The sequence below is a fragment of the Oxyura jamaicensis genome, chromosome 11, assembly GCF_011077185.1.
Source record: "Oxyura jamaicensis isolate SHBP4307 breed ruddy duck chromosome 11, BPBGC_Ojam_1.0, whole genome shotgun sequence".
NCBI classification, from domain to species: domain Eukaryota; kingdom Metazoa; phylum Chordata; class Aves; order Anseriformes; family Anatidae; genus Oxyura; species Oxyura jamaicensis.
Genome location: NC_048903.1, coordinates 6462988 through 6485319, shown reverse-complemented (window position 1 = coordinate 6485319; position 22332 = coordinate 6462988). Strand labels below are relative to the sequence as shown.

Here is a 22332-nt window from a genome sequence, read left to right as displayed (position 1 = left end):
CGGGCCCCGGCCCTGATTGGCCGCGCCGCGGAGGCTGGAGCGGCGGCGGCGGCGGGCGCCCGGGGCCGGGCGGCGGGCGCGGAGCGGGGCTGCGGGCGGCGGGCGCTTACCTTTCACCGAGCGGGGCTTGGCTTGCTTCCTCCTGGACATGTCCGGGCGCCGCTGGCTCGTCCTCCCGGCCGCCGCGTCTTCCTCCGGCCCTCCGGCCCCTGCCTGCCCTGCCCTCGCCCTGCCTCGCGCCCCTCGAAACTTTAGCTCGGCTCCGCGAGGCGAAGCGGCGGCAGCGGGATCGATTATTTGGATTTCTCACTTCTTTTGCCTGTTGCAATGCGGCAAGTTCAACTCCGCTTTCCACCCCCTCGGGCACCTAGAGGTTCTCCCCCCGGGAAAAAAAAAAAAAAAAAAAAATCACGGGCGCAACAGTTGCAATTTCTTTTTTTTTTTTTTTCCTTTTTTTTCTTTCCTCCCCTTCGATGTGCAAATAATGCCGAGCCCCTCCGCGCCCCCACCCGCCTTTTTGTTCTCTTTAAAGTTTGCAGGCGCCCTGCGGCTCTCAGTCCGGCTCGCACTTTCAGAATAATACAAAAAAGCCGTGCGGGGCTCCGGAGGGGGGGGGGGGGGGGGGAGGGCGCGGGGAGAATCAGCGTCTAAAAATAAGCCCGGCGACGGCCCCGACAATGCGAGGCGCTCCGGGGGTGCGACCTGGCTGCGATTTTCCTAAATCCTCCCCGCGGCCGCGCTCGGCTCCCCCCCTTCCCTGCCGGCTCTGCCCGCGGGCTCCTCTCCCTCGCTGGCCTCCGCCGCCCGGCGGGTGAGGCCGCCGAGTCCTCCTTTATTGGGGCCGAGGGGCCGCCCGGCGCTGTGCCCGGCGCTGTGCCCGGCGCTGTGCCCGGAGCTGTGCCCGGCGCGGAGCTGGGTGGGCTCCCCGCCGCCGGCCGCGCTCGCCGCCGCCTTCCCCTGCGCGCACGCACTTGGCGGCCCGAGGTGAGCGCCGCTTCGCATCGAGGCCGGGCCCGCTAGCTGCCTCCATGGGTCATCCGCTGCGAGGCGGCACCGCTCCTGCCTTCATCGCCGCTGCCGCTGCTGCCCTGGGTTTTTATTTTCTTTAGCTCTCGCCAGCCTCCCTCTCTTTTCTTTGTCCTGGCTCCTTTTCCTCCTCCCGATCTTGCTGCTGGGGCTGCAGTGCAGACACACATAATAAAGCCAGGCTTGGCTGGAAATGTAGCTGAGTCCCAGCAGGAGGATGTGAGGAGTGGAGTCCCGGCGGGGGAGCGCTCTGATCCCGTAGGGAGCCCCGCGCAGCCTGCGCCGATCAGACGGAGAGAGAGCCAACAGCACCGAGCCATGGACGGCCCGGGAAATACAGCGGCCGCCCGCAAAACGCGGACCCGCCGCCAGCGCGGACCGGACTCGGCGCCGCCGCCGCCCGCGGAGCTGCGCGGAGCCGGGGGAGCTGCGGGAGCGGGGGGGCTCCGCCCGCGGAGGGCTGCCCGGGCTGGCTCGGCCGGGCTGGGACGAGCGGCGCCGGGCGAAGTTGGCCGGGCTCGCCGGCAGCCCCCTGCCGCCGCTCCGCGGCTGCGGAGGGGGACGAAGGGGCAAACGGGGCTGCTTCGGCCGTGGATGCGCAGGGGGCTGCGGGAGCCTGGGCGGCCCGTGCCTCGCTGCGGGGAAGGCGGGTTCTGGGGGGGGGGTTGTTTCGTTTTTCTAGGAAAATCCGAAATGGTTTAAAACTCGTTCCGCTGGGCGCCGAGTGAAGCCCCCGGGGTCGGGCAGCCCCGCAGCGCGGAGCCACCAGGCAGGGGGGTGCCGGGGCTGCAGCCTGCCCTCCTGGTAGCCCTCGGCGCTTGGAAAGCATCTTCCCGAGGGCTTTGTCTGGGTTCGGGGCTTTCTTTGGCTTTTTCTTTTTTCTTTTTCTTTTTTTTTTTTTCCCCCCACACCGAAAGAAACTCAGATAATTCCGGAGTGAGTTTGTCATTTGATCCAGTGAATTCAGAATGTAACTGTGAGGACGTTTGTTAGTGCAGCATCAAATTTCGATGGATGTTCAGTGGTGATTTCTGCTTTCTTAAGGTTTGTCAGAAACTGTTGGGTTTGTTAATGTTATAATAAAGGTTTCCAGTTCCCTCCTATAGTATCACTCCACATTACCACCACGGACTGGACATACAGTAACAAATGTTTCCTATAACACCACTCTAATTAAGATACACTTCCTCTACATCACTGCACTAAGCATCATCAAATTGTGGGGTCAGGAAGGCTAGGAGAAAGAAGGAGAAAAAAGGACCTACCCAGGAGTAAGAAGGATTTTAAAAGAGCCTGTGGCCCCAGTTCTGACACCGATGCAAAATGGGGATAAGTCTAGTCAGCAGAAATTCAGCATTACAAAAGCTGGTGTGATACCCGTCTCTATAAAGACATAACCAAAGTTGATGGGGAAAAAAATGTCATGATATTTGTATCCTGAAAAAAACAACCAGAATCGTTGGCAAATTTGGTCAACATGACCCTAGATTCATATCCGTTCAGCATCTGAGTTGGATCAGGAACTGAATTACTTCTGTTTCCTCGTCTTATTGGAGAGCCTTACTCCCCAGGCTATCAGATTGTTTCTGTTCTCTCACTGGCCCAATGAATATTTAATTATTCTTACAAAGCAGAACAGCTTCAGCAGGACAGATTCTCATCCAGAATGTGCCGGCAGTTGCACACTCTCGGAGGAGTTCAGAGACCCACATTCAAATCCCTGTGCAATCAGGCAAAGAGGGGATTTCAACCTTAGTTGTACACGTTCCACTTGGCGAGCAATTCACAAGCCCCGTTACCGTCCTCAGTCCCTTTGCCATCCATGGCCCTGCCTCGAAATTCTCCATGCTTTTTTAGAAATATTTGTAAATGCCCCGATTAAAATGAAGCATTTCTACAACTTCTTCCTTTTTAAAAAAGGAAAAAAGCACTAAGAAGCCTGTACGGTTTTCTTTTAAATGAGTGAACAGAAGCATTTTTCACCTTCTCTCTTGCCAGAGGGCCAAAAAGAAGGTTTATTTGTGAGCGAGCCCCTACCTGGTTCGGAGCAGCTGCTGGCAAGGTGAGGAGCCCTGATCGGAGCACCCCAAGCCCCTCCACTGGAAGAGGTTCGAGTTCACTCTCACGTCTGTCGTCAAAGCCACAGCACCCTTGGAACTGCTGCTGTCCATGCTGGGACCTCCTGAAAGGTAGCCAGTCTATAGCTAGAGAGAAAGAAAGTGGGAAAACAGGTTCAGAATGTAAAAAAACTAAAAGTGTCAATCCGTCTTTAAGTATGGCGCTTGTGTATATAATTATTAATTCATCCCTCTCTGTTATCTTCAAACCCAGAAAACACAGCCTTCCTCTAGGCCCTGCTCTGTAAGCACATCTTTGTCCCACGGAGTTTGTCAACACGTGCCTAAGCGGCTTGCAGCTTGATTTTTGCGACGTGCCAGTCCCATGCGCATCCCCTCCAGCCATATGTGTAGGGAGTGGGTTGGCTTCCCCTGCCTTGTGGTCCTGCAGCAGCTCTTGAGCAAAGCAAGCCCAGAACCATGCCATGGCACCCAGAGCAAGGCAGAGCTCACCCATCTTCGCTCCGTTCCCAGCACCAGAACTTAAAATCGTATCGTCATTCAAACAGGTACGTTCCAAAAACACTAATAACAGGGGAAGGCTTCACAGACTTTATTAAAACACTGAAGGCAAATTACACCAGCCTGTGTGCTAATTTAATGAAAATACATTTAATAATTCAATTTAAATATGGTAATTTAAGAGGGCAGTAAAAATACATTTTGAACCTACTATCAATCTTGCTTCCTCGCAGATGCCTTCCCTCTTTATTCCGGGAAGTTTAATGGAAGCACAAAAAGTGGAGCTGCTCTCTCTGGGAGAGAACCAAGTACCTTCCCCTGTCTCGGGCTGACTTCCGTGCTCGCTGGGCATTTGGATGCCACCTTCGGCTCTGGGAAACCCTCGTGGGGATGCTGCTGGTGAATATTACATATGATGCCGCTGCTGGTGAGAGGAAACCCATCCTGGGAGGCAGGCGGACACCCAAGCTCAGCACAACTTGTCCAAAGACAGGGTTTGCTGGCGGTGGCTGCTGACACCGTCCCACCACGCAGCACCCCCTCCATTTCCCAGCAAAGCCCAGCGAGGTCTCACCATGCTCACACGGAGGTGCTGAGCCCCAGTCCAGGGGGACGGGGTGTGCGTGCATGTGAGTTTGGTGACATTTCCAGGAAGATGCTATCCGCAGCACCAGCTCTTCTCTCTTTGGAAGGCCCTTACACCACGCCAGGGTCTCGTGATATTATTCCACGCACAGCAGGTGAAGAGCATCCAGAATATCGGCACTTTGGCTTAAGTTTTCTCAAAGCAATTATGTTTAAGGCAGAGGAAACATCAGCTCCGGTAGTTCTGCCCTGGCAGTGGTATAGGAAGCTGATGGCAGGGCCATACCGTGGGGCAATGCAGGCAGTACCCCGGTATCTCTGCAGCTTACGGAGTTATTGGCATTCAGGACTGAGAGCAAAAACTTACACATTTCTATATATAGGCATAATTACTTTAAAAGTCTGTCAGAATTAGCTTGAAATTACAAGCTGCATAGAAATAGCACAGTTGCGTGAAAGCAAAAATAAAAACTTCCTGAAAGCTGGGATCTTCACGGAGGACCTGAGTTCCCTTAGTCCTGGAGGCAGGCACCCAATGGGCTGAGCCTGCTTCAAGGAACACCGCCCCAGTCAGGATTTAAACTTTCTAAAGTCGAAAAGAGGAGTATTTTCAACCCATAAAATGACACTGAGCAAGCAGGCAGCGCAGGGAAAATCATCGTAATTGTGAAGCAGAGAATCAACCTTGAATTAAAGAACGTGTCACACATGTAGACATAAGAGATGCTCGTAACACCTAGGAGAAATGTGGCAAAGTGCTAACACCCCCAGAAAAGCCAGACAGCACATCTGATCAGAAGGGTTACAGGCAGACAAAAAGACCAAGCAGAGCATGAAGGGACAGCAGCGAGAGCTGGTGTCGGTGCCCATCTCCAGCCTCGGCAGTGCTCGAGGGGCAGGAGGCAGCCGGGCAGAGCCGAGGTGGGTGAGCACCTGAGCTCTCCATGGCAAAGGCAGCCAGGCACACGCAGGAAGCTGTTCGAGGCCTGGATTAGTTCTTAAAAGGAGATAATGTTTCCAAAACACATGGCACAATGCACTCATTCAGTTGAGAGTCAAATGTCACAGTGGATACAGCTGCAAGACAGTGTCGCTCTTTATTTACAGTAAAATATGTCAAATGGGGAACACAAAGGCTTCGTCAGGATAAACATGGGACTGGAGCACACAAAGGCAGGCGGCATCCACAGCGCATCAGACAACCTGAATAAAAGCCCCGACTACAATACCAGCCCAGTTTCTATGGTGTTTGTGAGTTAATGCCTCAGAACGTTTTACATAAATAAATAACTGGCGTCCCACGTTTCAGTCACAGCAGAGGACTGACAGAGGCTGAAATTCAGGCTACCGAGAGTGGCAGAGGCGGGAAGCAGAGGTGCTCTGGAGGGAGGACGCGTGCAGGGAGGAAAGGCTTCACCGAAGGGCTGCTGGTGTGGCTGCGGGCAGCACCCAGCGCCACTGCGCGTGCCCCTTTGTGCCTTGGGAACTTGCGGTAAAAAGGATCGAGCTGTTATCCAAGAGAGATGACAAAGGGAAGTTACCCTGCGAAACATTTTACCACGCACAGAATTACGTGTGCCACGTGTACCACGTTACAACTCATACGTTTGTAACGATGATGGTGATTTCAAATTCCTTTTCACCAGTGTCTGGCACTTGCCTCTATCAGTCACTTTTCCTTCTATTAAAAAAGACCAAGGACAGTCTAAAAGCAAGACAGAGTAAGTGGCGCAGTTCGTGACGCTTTCTGAAAACTACTATCATACGCTGGCGCTGAATGTAGCCCAGATCTCCCCAAATACCCACCTGTGCAGGAATCGCACGTGCACACTCCTGCACAGTTACAGGAAAACAATCACTACCGATAACAGTGCTAAAGATACAGGCCATGCAGTACCCTGCAAACACAAACAGGTACTTTTCCCCTTCCATCGCTCGCTGAGCAAAGTATTCATTTCGGCCTCTCTTCCAGTTAAGTGCCCCAGGAAACGGTGTGGGAGTCAGGCAGAGGATCCGCGCTTCATGACAGAATCGCCTTCAGGACCGAGGATTTTCCAGGCTCTACATCTGCCTTCTGAACGTTCCCATAAAAATAACTTACAGCCACATCATGTTGCTTACTAACTGATGATGTTTACTATTAAAAAAAATCTGTGTTTCTGTGCTTTTAATCACAACTCAGAGAAAGTATTTCTCTATCATCTACTTATTCTGGATCCCTCCCATTCCTGTTGGACATGGGTCTGCAGTGCTTCCCAGAGGACTTGTCTTAAGGAAAAGAAAAAAATAATAATAATAATAATAAAAAAAAAAACTTTGCAACCTGGGTTCATGAGAAGGGCTGAAGCTCCTGGTTACAGGGGTGTGGTGGGCTGCCTCCAGCTGCTGGCTCCTCTGGTCTTGGGCCATCCACTTCACCTCTCCCCAGTTCTGTTTCCTCGTAAACCAAACAAAACCAGCAATCTTTGACCATGATTCTAAGCCTGCCAGCATTCGTCTGTCAGATGCTGCTCTTTCTTCTCAAGAGAGCACGCACCAAGTTGAGAGGCTGCCCCTCTGCACAAAAACCTTCTCACCATCAAGAACATCTCTACTGCAGAAACCATCACCAAGGAGCTTTTGGCAACTTCTCGCGGTTAACCCCAGCGGTACGCGGCTGGTGCTCACCACCACGCCACAACACATCCCGGTACTGAGCCGTCCCTGCCAGAGGACGAGCGGGGTCCCCTCTGCTCCTGCGCTGGCGGAAAGACAGGCCCAAAGAGCAGCTTCGTGTTCCACCAAGGGACTCGGGGACGGGCCGACAAACTGCTGCCATCACCTCCTCTCGCAGCTCCTTCCCACTGCAGCGAAGAAAACTGAAACACAAATCAAATCCTATTGTACAAAATTAATAGCTTCCACTTGCTTCTTTGCTGTGCCTGCTTTCCCTCTGTAATTACCCACGAAAGCACGGCGTATTGCACGGTGCTATTGATGAACAAACCCCGCAGATGCACAGGCAGACCCCCGGGCAGTTCTGAAAGCAGCACTTTACAGAAAGTTGTTTCTTTAATATTAAGATATTTATGGTCCCCCCTCTGAATTGATGTGATAACGGCGATGAGCTTGTGGTGGGGAGCAGGTGGCACTGTGAGAACACGCAGTTATTATTCTTGTGAAAAAGTTCTATAGGAATTAATAGAAATTATCTCCTTGCTATTGAACGATGTCAGATGAAGCCAAAAACCCAGGGAAAAGATCTCATTCTCTATTAAATTCAGTAAGATTTGTCAAGTAGTTTCCAAAGAATCAGACCAAATTTTTACCGATTCCTCTCAGTTTCATCCCTCCACAGGGTTTTTGGAAGGGTCACAGACCACATGCCTATTATCAGCCCTGCTGGTGCCCTGTTTAAAATCGCGTGGTTGGCAGCATTTGCTCTTTTCTTACTAGGGTTCCTTTCCATCTATCAGTGATAACGGCTTCAGTCCGCTGGGCAAAACAGGAGAGGCCAGGGGATATTGAGAGTTGTTTTTTTTTACATTTATTTAAGGGACTTTACGTCCTAAAGTACATTTTTAAATGCAGCAGCACCAATTTTCAAAACGTACATGATGCCCCTCAAAGCAGCCGACCTGCTCTTTGTTTCTGTCCACTTAACTGGCTGTGCTGCTCACAATTCTTGCTGTAGCCTCCAAAGAGGCCCTGAAATCTCAGGGCCCTGGCGCACGGCGCTTCCCAGAGGCACACGCCAAAAACCCCACGCTTGGGCCCGCGCGGTGCTCGGGACACCGCTGCTGCCCGGGGCCAGCCTGTGCTGCGGGGCAGCCCACCGGGGGCTGCGGGGCAGTGCTGGGCTTTGTGCCCTTGTTCCACAGCTCGGCACCATCACGGGCGTCCTCACCTTGTGCCGCCGAGGCGTGGCACAGCAGGGCACAGCACGGCGTGAGGCCAGTCTGAAGGCCATCCCGCTCCCCCCCAGGGCACTCGCTTTGGCTGGCGGAGGCAGCCAAGCCCAGCGCAGCCTCCGGCTTGTCAGCCACCTCCACGAGGGACCAGCACGACGTGACCGACTGGCGTCTCTTCTTGAGAGAGAAAACCACACCCCAGTGAAGAGACGCCGCGGGACAGGAGCCCAGTGCCTTTCTGCTTTCGTGCCCGCCAGGGCAGCGCGGGGGGACTCTGGGGGCAGCGCAGCGGGGAGCAGCCGGAGGGGCACGAATTCCTGCCGGCGGCCAGCCTGGCGGGTCATGGCAACGGGAGCTGGGGGAGGAAAATGAAGCAGCGGGAGCTGTGAGAAAGCGGCGGCACGGCGGGGGGAAGAGGAGGGCGGGAGGGGAGCACGCAGCGCTGGCAGCTCTGGCTTTGCAGCCGACAGCAGGGAGCAGTGGCCAGCCCCGCTCACGCGAGCGCTGCGCCATCCCGCCTGGCTCGGCTGCGCATCGGCCGCCTCGATTCACGCCAGCGACAGGAGCCCGTCGCCTCCGAGCAAGGCGCAGCCTGCTCCGAGCACAAAGGGGCTCGGGGATTCAAGCAGCACACGTGGGCTTTAGGTTTGCAAACCCCAAACGCTCCCAGCACGTTCCCGACAAAAGCCGAGAGCCCGTGGCGGCACCGCCTGGCACCAGCCCCCTGGGGCCGGGGCACTCGCTGTGCCTGCGCTGGCACGGGCCCAGCTCTCCCGCAGGCTCACGCGTCTGGTCTGAGCCACACGGGCAGCACGGCGACCCCACTGCCACATGGAGCCTCTGCTGCCCTGCACAGGGTGCACTGCCTGAAATTAACCAGCCCTCGCTAACGGCGATTGCGCTGCCGCTGGATTTTGGGACAGAAAATTGTTTTACCGCATGCAAGAATTGCTTCTCTGAGTGAGGAAAGTGTTAATCGAGTACAGAGAGCTACCCCGGCTGTACAGGTACATTAAATGTCCGGTTACTCGGTGGTGAACCTTTAATGCAGTTAGTCTGTTTGACCACACTCTGCTGAAGCCATACCCTCACAAGCCATCATAGCAGAAAGATGCGAGGTTTCCACGAGGCCCCCCTTTTCCAGAGTGCCGTGTGAGCCTGGCTAAGCCAGGGCTGGCTCCTCCTGGTGCCGCACAGGGCAGCCAGCCCCTGGGGAAGTTTTGCTCACGCCGACGATCCCACGTGGGCTCTGCGAGGTGCTGCCCCACCGCACCTGGCACACGCAGCAGGCACCACGCTGGTGCTCTCCAGCGAGGTGAGGCCGGCTCAGCGCCGAGCTCCTGTTGACTTCCCGTGGAAATGAATTCCCAGCGAGTTCAGGCCTTTCAGACCCTCACCCTTCGTATTTTGGGAGCTGCACAGATGCGGTGCCAGTTTTCTTTTTTAACATACTTTCCTACTTTTAGCCATGAACATGGTCCTCTGCTAATAAGAAAAAAGGGTGAGAACCCGGTAAGAGCTGCAGAAGATGGCTCCATTGCAGGAAGCCTCCAGAAGCAGCACAGCCTGCATTTCAGCCCAGCAGACGCGCCTCACAGCGCTCTCGGCTCCAGGAACAGGGCCGGCCCCGCTGCCCCCTGGCCCCCAGGGGCCGTGCAGGGCCCCAGATGCTGCCCTTTCTTCACAGCCACCTCTCCTCCGAGCTGGGGCCCAGGCTGCCAGCAGCCACAGCTGCGGCAGGGGGAAGAGGAGGACAAAGCAGCCCAAGGCAGCTGGCGGCAGAGCTGGCCGCAGCATTGCCCCTCCTGCCCCTGCCCCAGGGCTGCCCTTCCCCACGCCACTGCCACGTGCCCAGGGCACCATCCGCAGCGCCACGGCTGCGCTGGGGTGACTCGGCTGGAGAAGTGCAGGGGGAAGAACACGAGCTCTGTAGAAATGGGTATTTTTATGTCAGAGTCTGTTTTATAAAGTCCCACCCGCTGTGTGAGGAGAAAAAGAGCCCTGTGGGCATTTCAGACAGACGCTACCAATGCAAACCGACGTACTGGGCGAGGGCGGGTCCGACGAGCCGTGCGAGCAGCAGTCAGCACAGGGAGCTGGTGGCCTGGCAGCAGGCAGCAGGCTGGGATGTGGGCAAGGCTGTCCCACATGAATGCCGTCGGCTTACCCGGACGGCTGGCGTGGGCGGTGCAGGCACTGATGGTTTCAGAGGGGAGTCCAGCCCCAGGGCTCCCCTCGGGACACAGGTGAGGGACGCCCCGAGTCAGGTTTCATCCCACCCCAAAAGCTCGGTGCCTTCGAGGTCTCTCCGTTTGAGGTTTGCAGGGATATGCACACATGGAACAGGACCACAAAGTTCTGTGCACCCTGCCATCACTTTTGAAGCTCTTCCTTCAATTCTTTCCCACCCTCAGTATCCTCATGTTCGCTGGGATACACTGACAAGTGCTGCAACCCCAGTGGGGCCCCACCACAGGGTGGCCCCAAGAAGGTGTGGGTCCTTCCAGGCTGCAATGACAAACTGTGTGTCCCCGATGAGCCCAAGGCCTTGCGGTGGGCAGAAACACATCTGCAAATGGTGGAGGCGGCTTGGACACCAACAGAAACGAAGACATGGAAAGGGCTGGCAAAGAGTGAGTTACCACACGTTGCAAGGCAAAATAAAACTGACCTTTTGGAGGGCTCTAGTCCATCACTCTTGTGCAAATTGCATGTGCGTCCTCTGGTACACACATCCACAGCCATAAACATGAAACATGAGAGGGACAGAGAAAGAGAAATCTTGCTGAACAAGGGAGTTACACACTGTAGGAATGCAGGAGTGTGTGATCTGCGTTATTTCTTTGCTTAAGGCCACCTAGCAACAGCACATAGGTTAATCCTCCACAGACTGAGCAGACAGCATCAGCCAACAGGAAAACAAAACATCCCTGCCAGAAAAAATCAGAACAAGAATTTCCCATTTGTGAGAGGGTTGTAGACACAGGTATACACGGCACTCCTGCAAAAGGCAGATTTCCTTGTAAATAGAGTTATTGTCCACCTCGTTATTAAAAATACAAAAAGAGCTTCACAACCTTTCCAGCACACCCCTGCGGGAGCTGCGGGAGCCCTGCTCCACGGGGAGCTGGGGGATGAGCTGGGCCGTGCTCGAGGCTGGTTGCCATCTCCGTGCCCTCTCCAGCAGCAGCTGGTCCTCTGGAGTCGTGCCCCTCTGCCAGGGGCCTGCAGCACCTGCAAGGGCAGGGTCAGGTTTCTACGAGCATCACCTGGATGTTAACACAGGCCGGTGCCTGCTTAAAGCCACCATTCGCAGTGGCTTGGTCCCCCCTGTGGCGATCATCTTAGTATTTATGATTTGGGACATCTGGCCAAGCAGTTTGTCCTAGCTAAAAGGGCATTCCTTTCAACAAAAGCACAGCAGTCTCTGCTTGTCCCCAACTCCCCACTTCTGTGCTAGCACTGGGTGCACCAAGAGCCAGCTCTCCACGCCGTCACTTCGTTCTGTTTGATTCCTTCCCGGAGCTCTCACCATTAACACAGGCTGGTACCGAGCCCTGCAAATTTATCAGTGACCGCCTGCAGCTCATCCCTTGGGGAGGGACCAGCTTTGTTGATGTTGCAGTGATTGCTTTTCCTCACCTTGTGCTCTTTCCAGAAGGATTACATCGGTCGGGTGCCTGCCATCACTGGCAGAGAACCAGGGAGCAGAGGGGAGATATGGGGAGATGCTTCCCATGCGTTCCCTCCCTGTGACCACAGTTCCTAAATCTCCTCCCAGACCCGTCCTAAATGGCATTTGTGTCTTAATACGCTTGGAGACCCAGAATTCTGACAGCCCTTTGGGACCGTCCCCAGAGATGTCTCTGACCCAACCGTTCAGTGAGGTCCTGGCAGCACCCTCCCCAGCGCCACGCGGGACGCGAGCTACGGACGGGTTTGTGGTCGCTCCCTTCCTGCTGCTCACCAACAGATGGTAGCAGCACCGCTGCTGTCACACCGGTGCTCGCAGCAGGAGATGACTGCTCCAAAACTCTCCCTGGGTGTGGAGAAGCCTCCTTCGCCTCACCCCATACCCCACACCCCCAGAGCCTCCTCGCAGACAAGAGCATCTCTCAGCGGAGCGCACTCAACGCATGGCTCTGGCAGGAGCAGGTGGCAGGGCTGCAGCTCTGTGCACCCGGTGGGATGCTGCCGGCACCGAGGGGCTTGCTGCCTCCTCCTGGCACCGAGGGGCTCGCTGCCTCCTCCTGCATGACGAGGTCTGGCCACGGCTGCAACACAAACACATACCACCTCTGCTGCAGGGCTTCCCCTGACTTTGCAAAGTGCTTGGTGGCTTGCAAGTGTCTCACTGCAAGGAGTAACACTATTAACAAAAATGCATCTACCTCTGATTAAAATGGAGCCCGTTGTGTATCGCAGAAATGGCCACATTGCCGCTTCTCCGATCGGAGGCAGGCCTTTCCTAGCGCCATATAATTCCTGTTCAAATCGCAGCAATAAGGCAGACTTCCTTGCAGCTGTTTGGAAGTCTTTGGAGGCTGCCATTACACTTCACCTTTTTAATGCTTTATGTATTACAGCTTTATTTTCACCTAAGGCTGTGATCCTAAGCTTCCTCACAGCCTTATCTACAACTCGTATTTCAAAGCTTAATTTTCCTGCCCCCAAACACAGAATAAAATAGCTTGCAAAAACAGCTGCAAGGAAGCTGCAAGTTCTGTGCTTTCACAGCCCATCTCCATAGGTCCTGTGCAGGTGCTATTCCTCATGGAGCCAAAAACTTCCTGGAGAAGTACTGTAGCTAGAAGATATTTCTTGACCTGGCATAACACTCTGTCCACCCTGGCTGGTGGAGAGATTATGAAATTTTAATTGGTCTGAGAGCAAGATATCACTATAATTGGAGCCCAAGTGTCTATGCGAGCCCAGAGCTTGCACTTGCTGGAAATCCTCAGCCCCCGGCAGCGGCCCCAGTGCCCAAACGTGCCTGTGCCGCTGTGCAGAGGCAGCGCGCGCCCTCCCCTCTGCTTGCCTCGCAGCCACCGGCTCCCTTCTGGAACAAAAGGTTTCTCAAAGGAAGGATGCTCGGGCCCCTCCAGGCTTCCCCCTCCCCGCAGTGCAGCCCGCAGCAGGGACCAGGGAAACATCCCAGCCCTCGGGTGCAGACGGCCTTTGTTACCAAGGAGCGGTCGGGGCAGAGCTGGCAGCGATCTCTTGTTCTCTGGGCTGTGGTCGTCCTCCCCAGTGTATGCTCGATGGGGACACACATTGAGTGCTGCCTCCTTCCGCCTCTGGGAGCAGGTAGGGGCTGTCAGATGGAGACAGGCACATGGGGGGAATGCAGATGATGGGATCCCAGCCCCACATTACCACACCTCCAGGCCTGCCAGCTCACCACGGAGCCCACGGCAGCCCCAGCAGGGCCACGCTCCAAAGCTGATGCCCAGATCACCCTTGTTCACACACACTGTGCTTCAATGTCTGCCAGGCATGGTTAGAGATCTTCCTACACCTGTCACATACAAGGTAAGGTCTCCATTTTACTAACAAGCCCACGTTGAAGAATCGTCAGGAACACAAGGCTATGCCATAACAGCCTGAACGCTCACAGAGCTTGTCTCTGGCTGGAGGCCCGCACAAACCTCCCTCGCATAACCCAGGCTTTCCCAAGGCGGGCCCAATCCTGGCGGTGCTGGAAGTGGCTGTTGGTGAAATTTGTTGTTTAGGCCAAGGTGAGGGTCAGGAGACTCACACTGCCCAGCCCCTGGGGTCTCCATATCACAGCATCGCTGCCCAGCATGCGCTGTTCCTGGGATGGGCTCCCCATGGGATGGCCCTGAAATACCGACCAGCTGCGGGGTCATGCCTTGTTGGGAGGAGAGGAATGGCTTTGGAAATATAATAATAAACCAAAGATGCAGGTGGGCAATTTAAAGTGGCTGGGTAGAGGCATCCTAGGGAACACCGGAGCGTGCTTTCTGCTGCCATTTGCTGTGTCAAAACCTCTGCACGGCCCCAGTTAACAGTAATGGTGATCCTGGGCTTGCCTGCGGGCAGGTGGTGCCCCGCAGCAGTGCTGGAGCACACACGGGGACAAGGACGACGTTTCACTTGGTTTGTGCTCCTTCAGCATTGGGATTGCTCAACAGAAAATGTGATTACGAAATAGATAGATACAGCATTCATCGAGGTGGAGCTGGGAATAGCATGCGTGACCCCGAGGGACGCCCTGTCCCACTTAGCTCCGTCCCCCGCCTTGGGCCACGACTGCCGCCCACAGCCCAGCGGAGCCCGGCCCCCCAGCACGCCCGCACACCACAGCGGGAAGGCAAACAGCAACCAGGACTGAAAACTCTTGGCATCGGTGGAGGGGATTTTCATCTGAACAAAGCGCCTTGCAAGCCACGCTGAACTCAGTTACTGTAGCCTTCATTTCTCGATTCATTCAGAACCAGGCTGCTTTAGGATCTCATAATCAAAATCAAGTTGTAAGATACTGACTGCATTCACTTCTCTCCTTTGTGAGAAAAATTAATAAAAAGGAATATTACAGTCAGTCCTTATTGAGTGAGAACGGAAGGAAACCCACTCTGTTACAACAAGCTAGCTGCACTTCTGCTAAGACTTCTGCTGTGCCATCCAGGAGCAGCACCCCATGCCCCTGACCCCAGCACCAGGTCCCTGCCCTGGGCAGACCCTGTGTGACTCCGGGAGGAGGACGAAGCTCTGCAGCCTTCGGGACCTTCCCTGCCGGAGCAACCCAGGGCTGACGCCAGGCAGTACCAGCCCCTGCTTAGTGCAAATAACACCACGAGGCCCTGTGGCTGCTTGCCCACCGAGGAACTCTGTGCCACTAGGAAAATTAAAGGCTGAAGGTTCATTACTGGGACGAGTAGAGCACGAACTTTTGCAAAATGCCTCATCGATTAGCACCATGTCTTGACCTAAAAGAGAAACTCTAAGGAGACCTGATAGGAAGCTGATTCCTGCTGGGGTTTATTGCTATTAAGTACTATCATTATTGATTTCAGCTCATTATTTTCCTTTATTAAAAAAAAAGAAAAAAAAAAGAAAAAAAAAAGAGGAAATAGAGAAGTTCAACGGGTTTTCCATCAGCCTGTCTCTGGGTAAGGCTATTCATATTGCAAGGCAAAACAGAGTTGCACATGCAGATGCTATTAATACTTCCTTTCTAATTAAATTCCACAAGAAATTGTGCAGGATATTTCTGTCCCCATACTCATTCTAGTCCCATCATCTCCTGATTAACCACACTCACGCACTAGGAATTAAGGTGTGACCTCTAACTTTTTTTGAGGGAGATGTGCTGGTTTTAATATTAACAGCTCCATCCTTCCATTGTTCCTTGAGCAGGGCTGGGAGGAGAAATATAATTACACACTATGGGGGTATAATTCATGCATTAGAAGTGACATTACAACGATCGGTAGCGAAATGTAACAGCACAACAGCTTGCCCGTCGCTCTCAGGGACTGCTGGCACCCTCCGGCCCCACCACAAACCAGCCCCGGGAGCAAGGGCACCACCAGCACACAACCCACGGTGCCGGGCCCCAAAGGGCAGCAGGCCGTGAGCAGACTGCTTTGTGCACAGCCCCAGCGAGTCACAGCACCCCGACACCAACGACCTGGGCTGAAAAGAGGTAGAGAACGCCCTCACCAGCGGGAGCTGTAGGTCCCTCCAGGAGCTGGGCTGGTGCTGGAGAAGGATGCTGCTGCCCACTGCAGGTGTCCTCCTGTGCCCACAACCACCAGCCTGCAGCAAGCTGCCTTCTGAGCATAAGACCCTCCGTTTCCATCACCATGCGTCTTCAAGTAGGAAGATTAGATGAACTTCAGCATATGCTCATATCTGACTGAAACCGACCTCTCAGTCACTTCAAATAAAGGGAAGTTTGTGGTTACTCCTCTCAGTAAAGGTCTCTGAGCGAGTGATTCTCAGCCCTCAGGTACACTCAGCATTGAATAAAATTGCTTTCCATGTCACCAGAACTTTCAAGTCAGACAGCAAATTGTGATTATATGGATTAGGGAAGTCACAAGTGTGCCGTGTCAGACAACACAAATGTAGAAACTACAGTGAACTGGTATTGCACTGCATGACAATAGACGGACAAAATTTATGTAAACCTTCAAAGTTCAAAAAATAATGGACTCCCAGAAAATGTAGTACAGCCAGGGCTGAGTACAGGTTAAACATTGTGGCTTACAACAGCTGCTGCTTTACACAGCCTTTGAGTTAGGTTTCCTTGGACCACTGGTCATTGAGGCCCGATTCCTGCTGGCCAGAGGCAGGAGGAATGGTGGCTCTTGTTCTGAGCCTTCCTGGAGCAGCTGCCTTGTAAATAAGGAGAATTTCCATCATGTAAAGGGTTTCATAGCAAACTAATCCTCCTCCAGGTCCATAGCGGCAGGGTGAGGATGCTCAGCTCTGATGACTGGGGAGGTAAGAGTCTGGCCTGGAGGAAGAACTTTGTAATTACAAGCACTGGAACAAGCTCTCTCCAATGCCACTCCAGCACTTTTTCTCTCTTTTTTTTTTTTTTTTTTTTTCCTATCAGGTGGGCAGAGAACTGGCAACAGTCTGGATTCACTGATCCCATTTCACAGCAGGAGACGGACTGAGCCATTCCCGAAATCCCTTCCACACCTGCACTGCTGTGCTTATCTGGTCCTAAAGCTTTCCAAATCCTTTCGTGTCAAAGTTCACCAACAACTGTGTGCGTTTCAAGTGGATAATCTGCTCAGAGCTGCCAGGCCAAGCAGCCCATTTCAGAGCGTTAAGGCTCCTCATCCTGCCATGCTTGGTGCGGGCAGGCTCTCGCGCTGCCTGGCCCAGCAGGGTGGCATCACCAGGGATGACCCCACAGCCCACAGGTTTTCTGTGTTGTGGCTGGACGGTGTAGTACAGTGCTTCTCCCATGCTGTAGGAACTAGTCTGTATTTCCGTGAGGATCACCGTGAATGAGCGGGACATCCAGAGCAACCAGAAGGGTCAATGGCAACTGCAGATACTGGGCTCCTCTGCACATGGAAGAGGTTCTACTTTTCCTCATGCCAGGGCAAGAAGTTAACAGGGAAAGTCCTTACACACTCTACAGTGCATCACAGCCTGGTGAAATGTAGTGAGCACACAGGGCTCCCTGACCCCAGGAGCTCCCTGTCCCACCAAGGAGGTGCCACAGCCGTGCCACCACGATGGTCCTGCTGCCAGAGAGGGCACACTGCCACTGCAGCTCTTGGCACAGCATGCTGCTTCTCAGCTGCCTGGTCCATGGACTAGCACAGGCACAAACCTATCAGGCACATCCTGCCACTTCTCACCACAATTACTCTAAAAATACATTTTCTCTTCACAGAGCTGTTCAGTGGTTATGAGTACTTACTCCCTGTGCTACTCTTCCCCATGGCTTTAAGAGCCCGTGGCTTACGTTACCGCTGTCCACCCATTAGATCTCCTTCTCCTCGGTAACACAGGTGTCCAGAGAGGAGATGGTGCAGGCTGAGCAACTATGTGAAGCAGCAGCAACAACTTGCAGCAAGTTTTCATTTTCTGCCTTCTTGAGCCAAGGTTCCGGAGCACTGACAGCCGTTTGTCAAAAGGCATTATTATGAAGCGATACCTATGAACGCAGATATCGACTTGCTGTCTGGGCAAAATGTCTCCTCGTCTCCTTCCATCAGAGCGGAGCGCAGCACGGGCACCGTCTCTGGGGAGCAATCCGAAGCAAGTTTTAAGCCGGTTGCCACCGTGGCAGGAACATTTCCCCCGCCTTTTCCCCTGTCCTCTCTGTCTGCTGCGGTCCCTGCTCGCTCCGCAACGCGGTCAGCCAGACCCACGCAATTAGAGAGATTGTCTGCGGCTGACCCCGGGCCCGCCAGGCCCTTTCAAGCGCGGGCAGTCTTTAGCAGCACGGCACAGAAAACACAGCAGAGACGTGTGGATAGGCGGGAGGATGAGGTTGTTAAGATGTTTTTCCCTCACTCTCTGCAAACTAAGACAGTACCTCTGCCACTTGGGTGAACTTAGGTTATTCCCACTCACATCTGGCAGCCCATGGCTTCCTCCTTCATCTCAACTGCTGCTATTTTCGTCCTGTGATGTCTGTACTTTGGCACTATTGGGAGTGGATTGTGTGTGGATCACTAACTTTTGGACAGGTCAGCTGTCTCGGCCTGAGCACCACTAGATGGATACTACTAAGAGGAAACGAATACATCAAAGAAAAGTCTTTCTTTTTCTCCTCATATCCCTCTCGCAGGCACACTGCTTTCTTCTGCTCTTGTTGTCGCTGCCCTTTCTCGCTCTGCACTCACGCTCTGATTTCTGCAGACGGTACTGTACCGAGGAGGGGGACAACTGACTTTTTAGATCTGCTGGAACCACCCCAACAGGGCTGCGTAGAGCCTCCCTTCAAAAGGGAGGATGCAAAAAAAGATAAGGGACGGGACAAAACACAAGAGAAACGTAACAAAACAGAGCCGTGGCTGGCAGGGTACGGGTGGAGGGGCTGCGGGGAGCCCTGGCAGCCCTCAGTCACCCCAAGGCATCAAACAGCCAGGCGCAGCTGCAGCCAGTACTTGGCCGTGCGGACCTGGGCAAGCACACCACCTGTGCTCCTTGGGCAAGGACACGGCGCAGGAGCCATCGGAGCTGAGCAAGCAGTGCTTTGCTCAACACAGCTTGGGGGACCCGGCAGTGCAAACCTGGGAATCACGGCGGTCACTGTAGCAGATTTTCTCAAGACATTGTCCAAGAGGATCGATTCCCCTTTACTTTGCAAGTAACAAAAGCCCATATCCATCACCAAGCACGCTAGCTGTCTGAGGCTGCGCACCTGCCCCACCTGCACATGGACCACACGCAGCTCAGCCCAGCTAGCCGGTCACCCCTATGTGGTGGTGCAGCACTGTGCAGAAGCTCTGGGCATCACAGCCACACCAATCACAGCTGGAGACACACACACATCCCAGTGGCATTGGCACAGCTGTCTCTGGGGTCTAATTTGGGCAGAAAAGTCTTTGCCCCCAGTGGCAATGCCTGAGAAGGACTTGCTCCAGCCTGGCTGGCAGGCTGCTCCAAATGGCTGCAGCTGGGCTAAGACACCCCTTCCCTGGTGATGACCCGGCAGATTGCAGGTGAGCTGGTGCTCTGGACCTGAAGCTTTAAAGTAGCTGGGTGCCAGGAGCTCTGTGGAAGCTTAACCATACGGGGAATCTCTCCCCAGAGCTGGCTGGTCACCTCCTTTGGACATGCATGAAGCCCAAAATTCCCCACATGGCAAAGGTCTGCCAGGCCATGAAGCATTTGGCAAGGCGCAGGGAGCAGGGTGACAAACCACTTATTTCTGGTGGCTGAGTCAGTCCGTGGGGTATTTAAGGATGCACAGCTTAACTAATTTTGGTGATCCGTGGCTTATTCTACCACCCCACTTTCCCCCCCCCCCCCCCCCCCCCGCAGCAGCAGGAGCAGGGTGGCACATGGAGCTGCACCCAGCCCAACCCAAAGCACTCCCCGTGCCCTGGCCCTGCTGCCACGCAGCTGCTGGAGGTCCTGGGAGCTGCACAGCACAGCTCTCACCAGCAGAGCTTCCCAAGCGGTGATTAGACACAGTGGGGAGAAGCAAACCAGGAATGCATGGTAAATCAATGGCTTTGCAACTTGCCACTGCAGCAACGCAGCGAGGCTGGGTGTGCGGAGCAGGCTGCCTGACGCCAGCCTCAAGGCACGCTGTGCAGACACAGCGTGCAGCATGCTCTTGGAAGACAGACTTTCAAAAATAGCTTTCTGGGCTGTTTTCAAGAAGAGTGAGCCTACACTAAACTAATTGTTTGAATTACTCATCATTTGTATTACCTTAGCGAAGGAGTGCAGAAACACCAAGCTGCAGGGCCCAGCTGCTTCCTGGAGCCCTCCCCAGCTCCCATTCTCACAGCCCCAGCTTCGCCCCGTGCTCTCAGCTCCTTTTTGTTCCCAAATACACACCTCATGCAGTATTTCAAACACTGAACACTGGTCACCTCTGTCACTATTTGTTTTTAAAGCCTCACTCTGCATTTGTACGTGAGGTGGTATTTTCCCTGATGGCTGTACCAAAAAACTATGTTCCATTTAAACCCTTCCAACACAAATATTTTCTTGAATGCCTTCTACTAGCTGAAAAATGGGGGGGGGGGGGGGGAAGGGGTTGGGGCAAGAAGAAAACCACAAACTGCTAACAGCAGCAGGTTAGCAAGTACCTCCCGCACAGCAGGTCAGTGTCCAGGAGCTCACAGCCACCCACCATGGCAGACATCCCGGCCCGGCCCTCTCCTCTCAGTCATCAGACACCACCCCTGCATCAGGTGTATGCCCTGAGACAGCCCCAGGAAAGCAATGCCCAGCTTTGCCAGCAGCACTCCAACATTTTCCATGCATGTGTGTGCTCCTCCCTCCCTGCAGCAGGGGGGTCAATGTCATCCAAACACCTCTGGTGCGAGGTGAGGCAGGTGGACACACGATCTGAGATGGTTTTGGTGCAGGTGACAAGGACCTCGGACAAACAACCATCCCGAGCCCTACAGAACCTGCACAAAACCCTACCAGCCTCAGCTGTCACCGCAGCCAGCTCCCAGCCTCCACAGTTCCTCACCACCTGTGCTGGTGAGCTCTGGCTAATGAGAGCTTACCCAGGTCTGTGCCCCAGAGAGGAACAGAGGGCCCATACACTTCCATCTGCCAGCAGGGCCCTCTGAGGGGACATGGTGGAGCAGGAACCCCCCCCCCCCCCCCCCCAGGAGATATCACCTGGGACTTGCACCCATCCCACCGACTCGCAGCTCACCATTTCCAGCGGTACCAGCTCTCCTGAGGCTGCCTGCAGCGAAGCCCCATGGCAGCACAGCCCTCCTGCCCCGCCAGCCCCACGCCACCCAGCTCCCCAGCCTCGCATCCCCATTAGCTGGTAATGACAAACGTTTAGAGAACACACTTCCTCCCACACGCTTCCAGAGGGGTTTGCGAGCTGAGCCATGAGCGCCCACCGGGGACTGCCGCTCTCCCCGGGGCGAGGCGCCGCAGCGGCAGGGTCCCCACACGCCGGTGCTGCTCTGGGACACGGCGCTGCCAGCCGGGGAGGGGCACAGGGGACGGCACACGGAGCTGTCACACCAGCACCGACGGGTGCCCAGCGGGCGCAGGGTGCCCAGGACCACCTGGCACCGCGGGGGCTCTGCAGCAAGTCAGCAGCCGGGGCAAGCTGCTGCTGCTCTCCTAATTTTTTCCTAAATGTCCGGCCATTATGCATTTATTTTGAATTCCTTGCCACGGAGTCATTACGCATTCAGGTGGAGAGGAAAGTGAGCTCGGCGGGAGCCTGACAGTAATTCTGCATTAGTTAAGCATTAGTTGACAGATGTACAAAGCAAAACCATTACTCCTGTCATACATTGGGCCCTGACTTTCTTTTCCCCATTGTGGTTCTCCTCCAATCAACAGCTCCAGAGCGCTACACAAACGCCGAGACGAAAGCCTTGCAAAAGCTGTTATTGGAGGGGTTTTCAGCGGTAATTAGAGGTGAATGAAAGGGGGAAAAGGATTTTGTCTGGAACATGGTTTGGCAAAGTGTTCCTGTTGCATTTATTTGTTTCAGCGCTTTTCTGATAAAGCGATGTCAGGGGTACAAACCTTTGCAAACACACGCACCGTTTAGAGCCGGCATGCCAGAAGTAATGCTCTCAAACTTCAGATTGCTGAATATTAATCAAATTGGAATTTATTTTAAATTCAGTCCATTAGTAACGATACCAAGAAACCATGAGAACTCCCTAGAAAACATGGCCTCCAAATAGCTTTTACTAAACCACTTACTACATACTAATTACTAAGTCCTATTAATAGTGAAGGAAATGCACGAAGAGATGACTGGGTGCCTTGCACTGAAACAGCCAGGATCCTTAATTGCGTAAGAAGATCAATGTTATGTTTCTGCAGAGCAGACTTGAAAACACACTACACACATAGAAAATCAATGCAAACTACAGTTCCCTACGATTACTGTTGTTGTGTGCAAAATCAAAGATATGGGGAGCAAATAATTTGGTGGTACTTCTGTATACCTCCACCACCAGCTTGCCTGAAACTGCACAAGCGCAAACACCTCCCACCACCACAGAGACCCAGCAGATCAGAAACACGCTCAAGTCCATCAGGAAGAAACTTTCAGTACAGCTGAATCAAACCGGTGC

The 22332-nt window shown here is 54.1% G+C and overlaps 1 protein-coding gene and 1 long non-coding RNA gene across 2 annotated transcripts in view; both read right to left on the bottom strand.

Annotated features, from left to right (window-relative positions):
* The window catches only part of ZNF423 (zinc finger protein 423), a 211916-nt gene extending 211118 nt beyond the window's left edge, over positions 1-798 (bottom strand). The window contains exon 1 of the mRNA XM_035336783.1: positions 111-798. Within this exon, the coding sequence (XP_035192674.1) occupies positions 111-150 (40 nt within the window). The 5' untranslated portion in view covers positions 151-798. The remainder of the gene's footprint in view (positions 1-110) is intronic.
* A 2237-nt stretch (positions 799-3035) lies between these two features.
* Positions 3036-22332, bottom strand: part of LOC118172659 — a 32831-nt gene continuing 13534 nt past the window's right edge. Inside the window, exon 3 of the long non-coding RNA XR_004753806.1 lies at positions 3036-3230. This is a non-coding gene — a long non-coding RNA (uncharacterized LOC118172659). The remainder of the gene's footprint in view (positions 3231-22332) is intronic.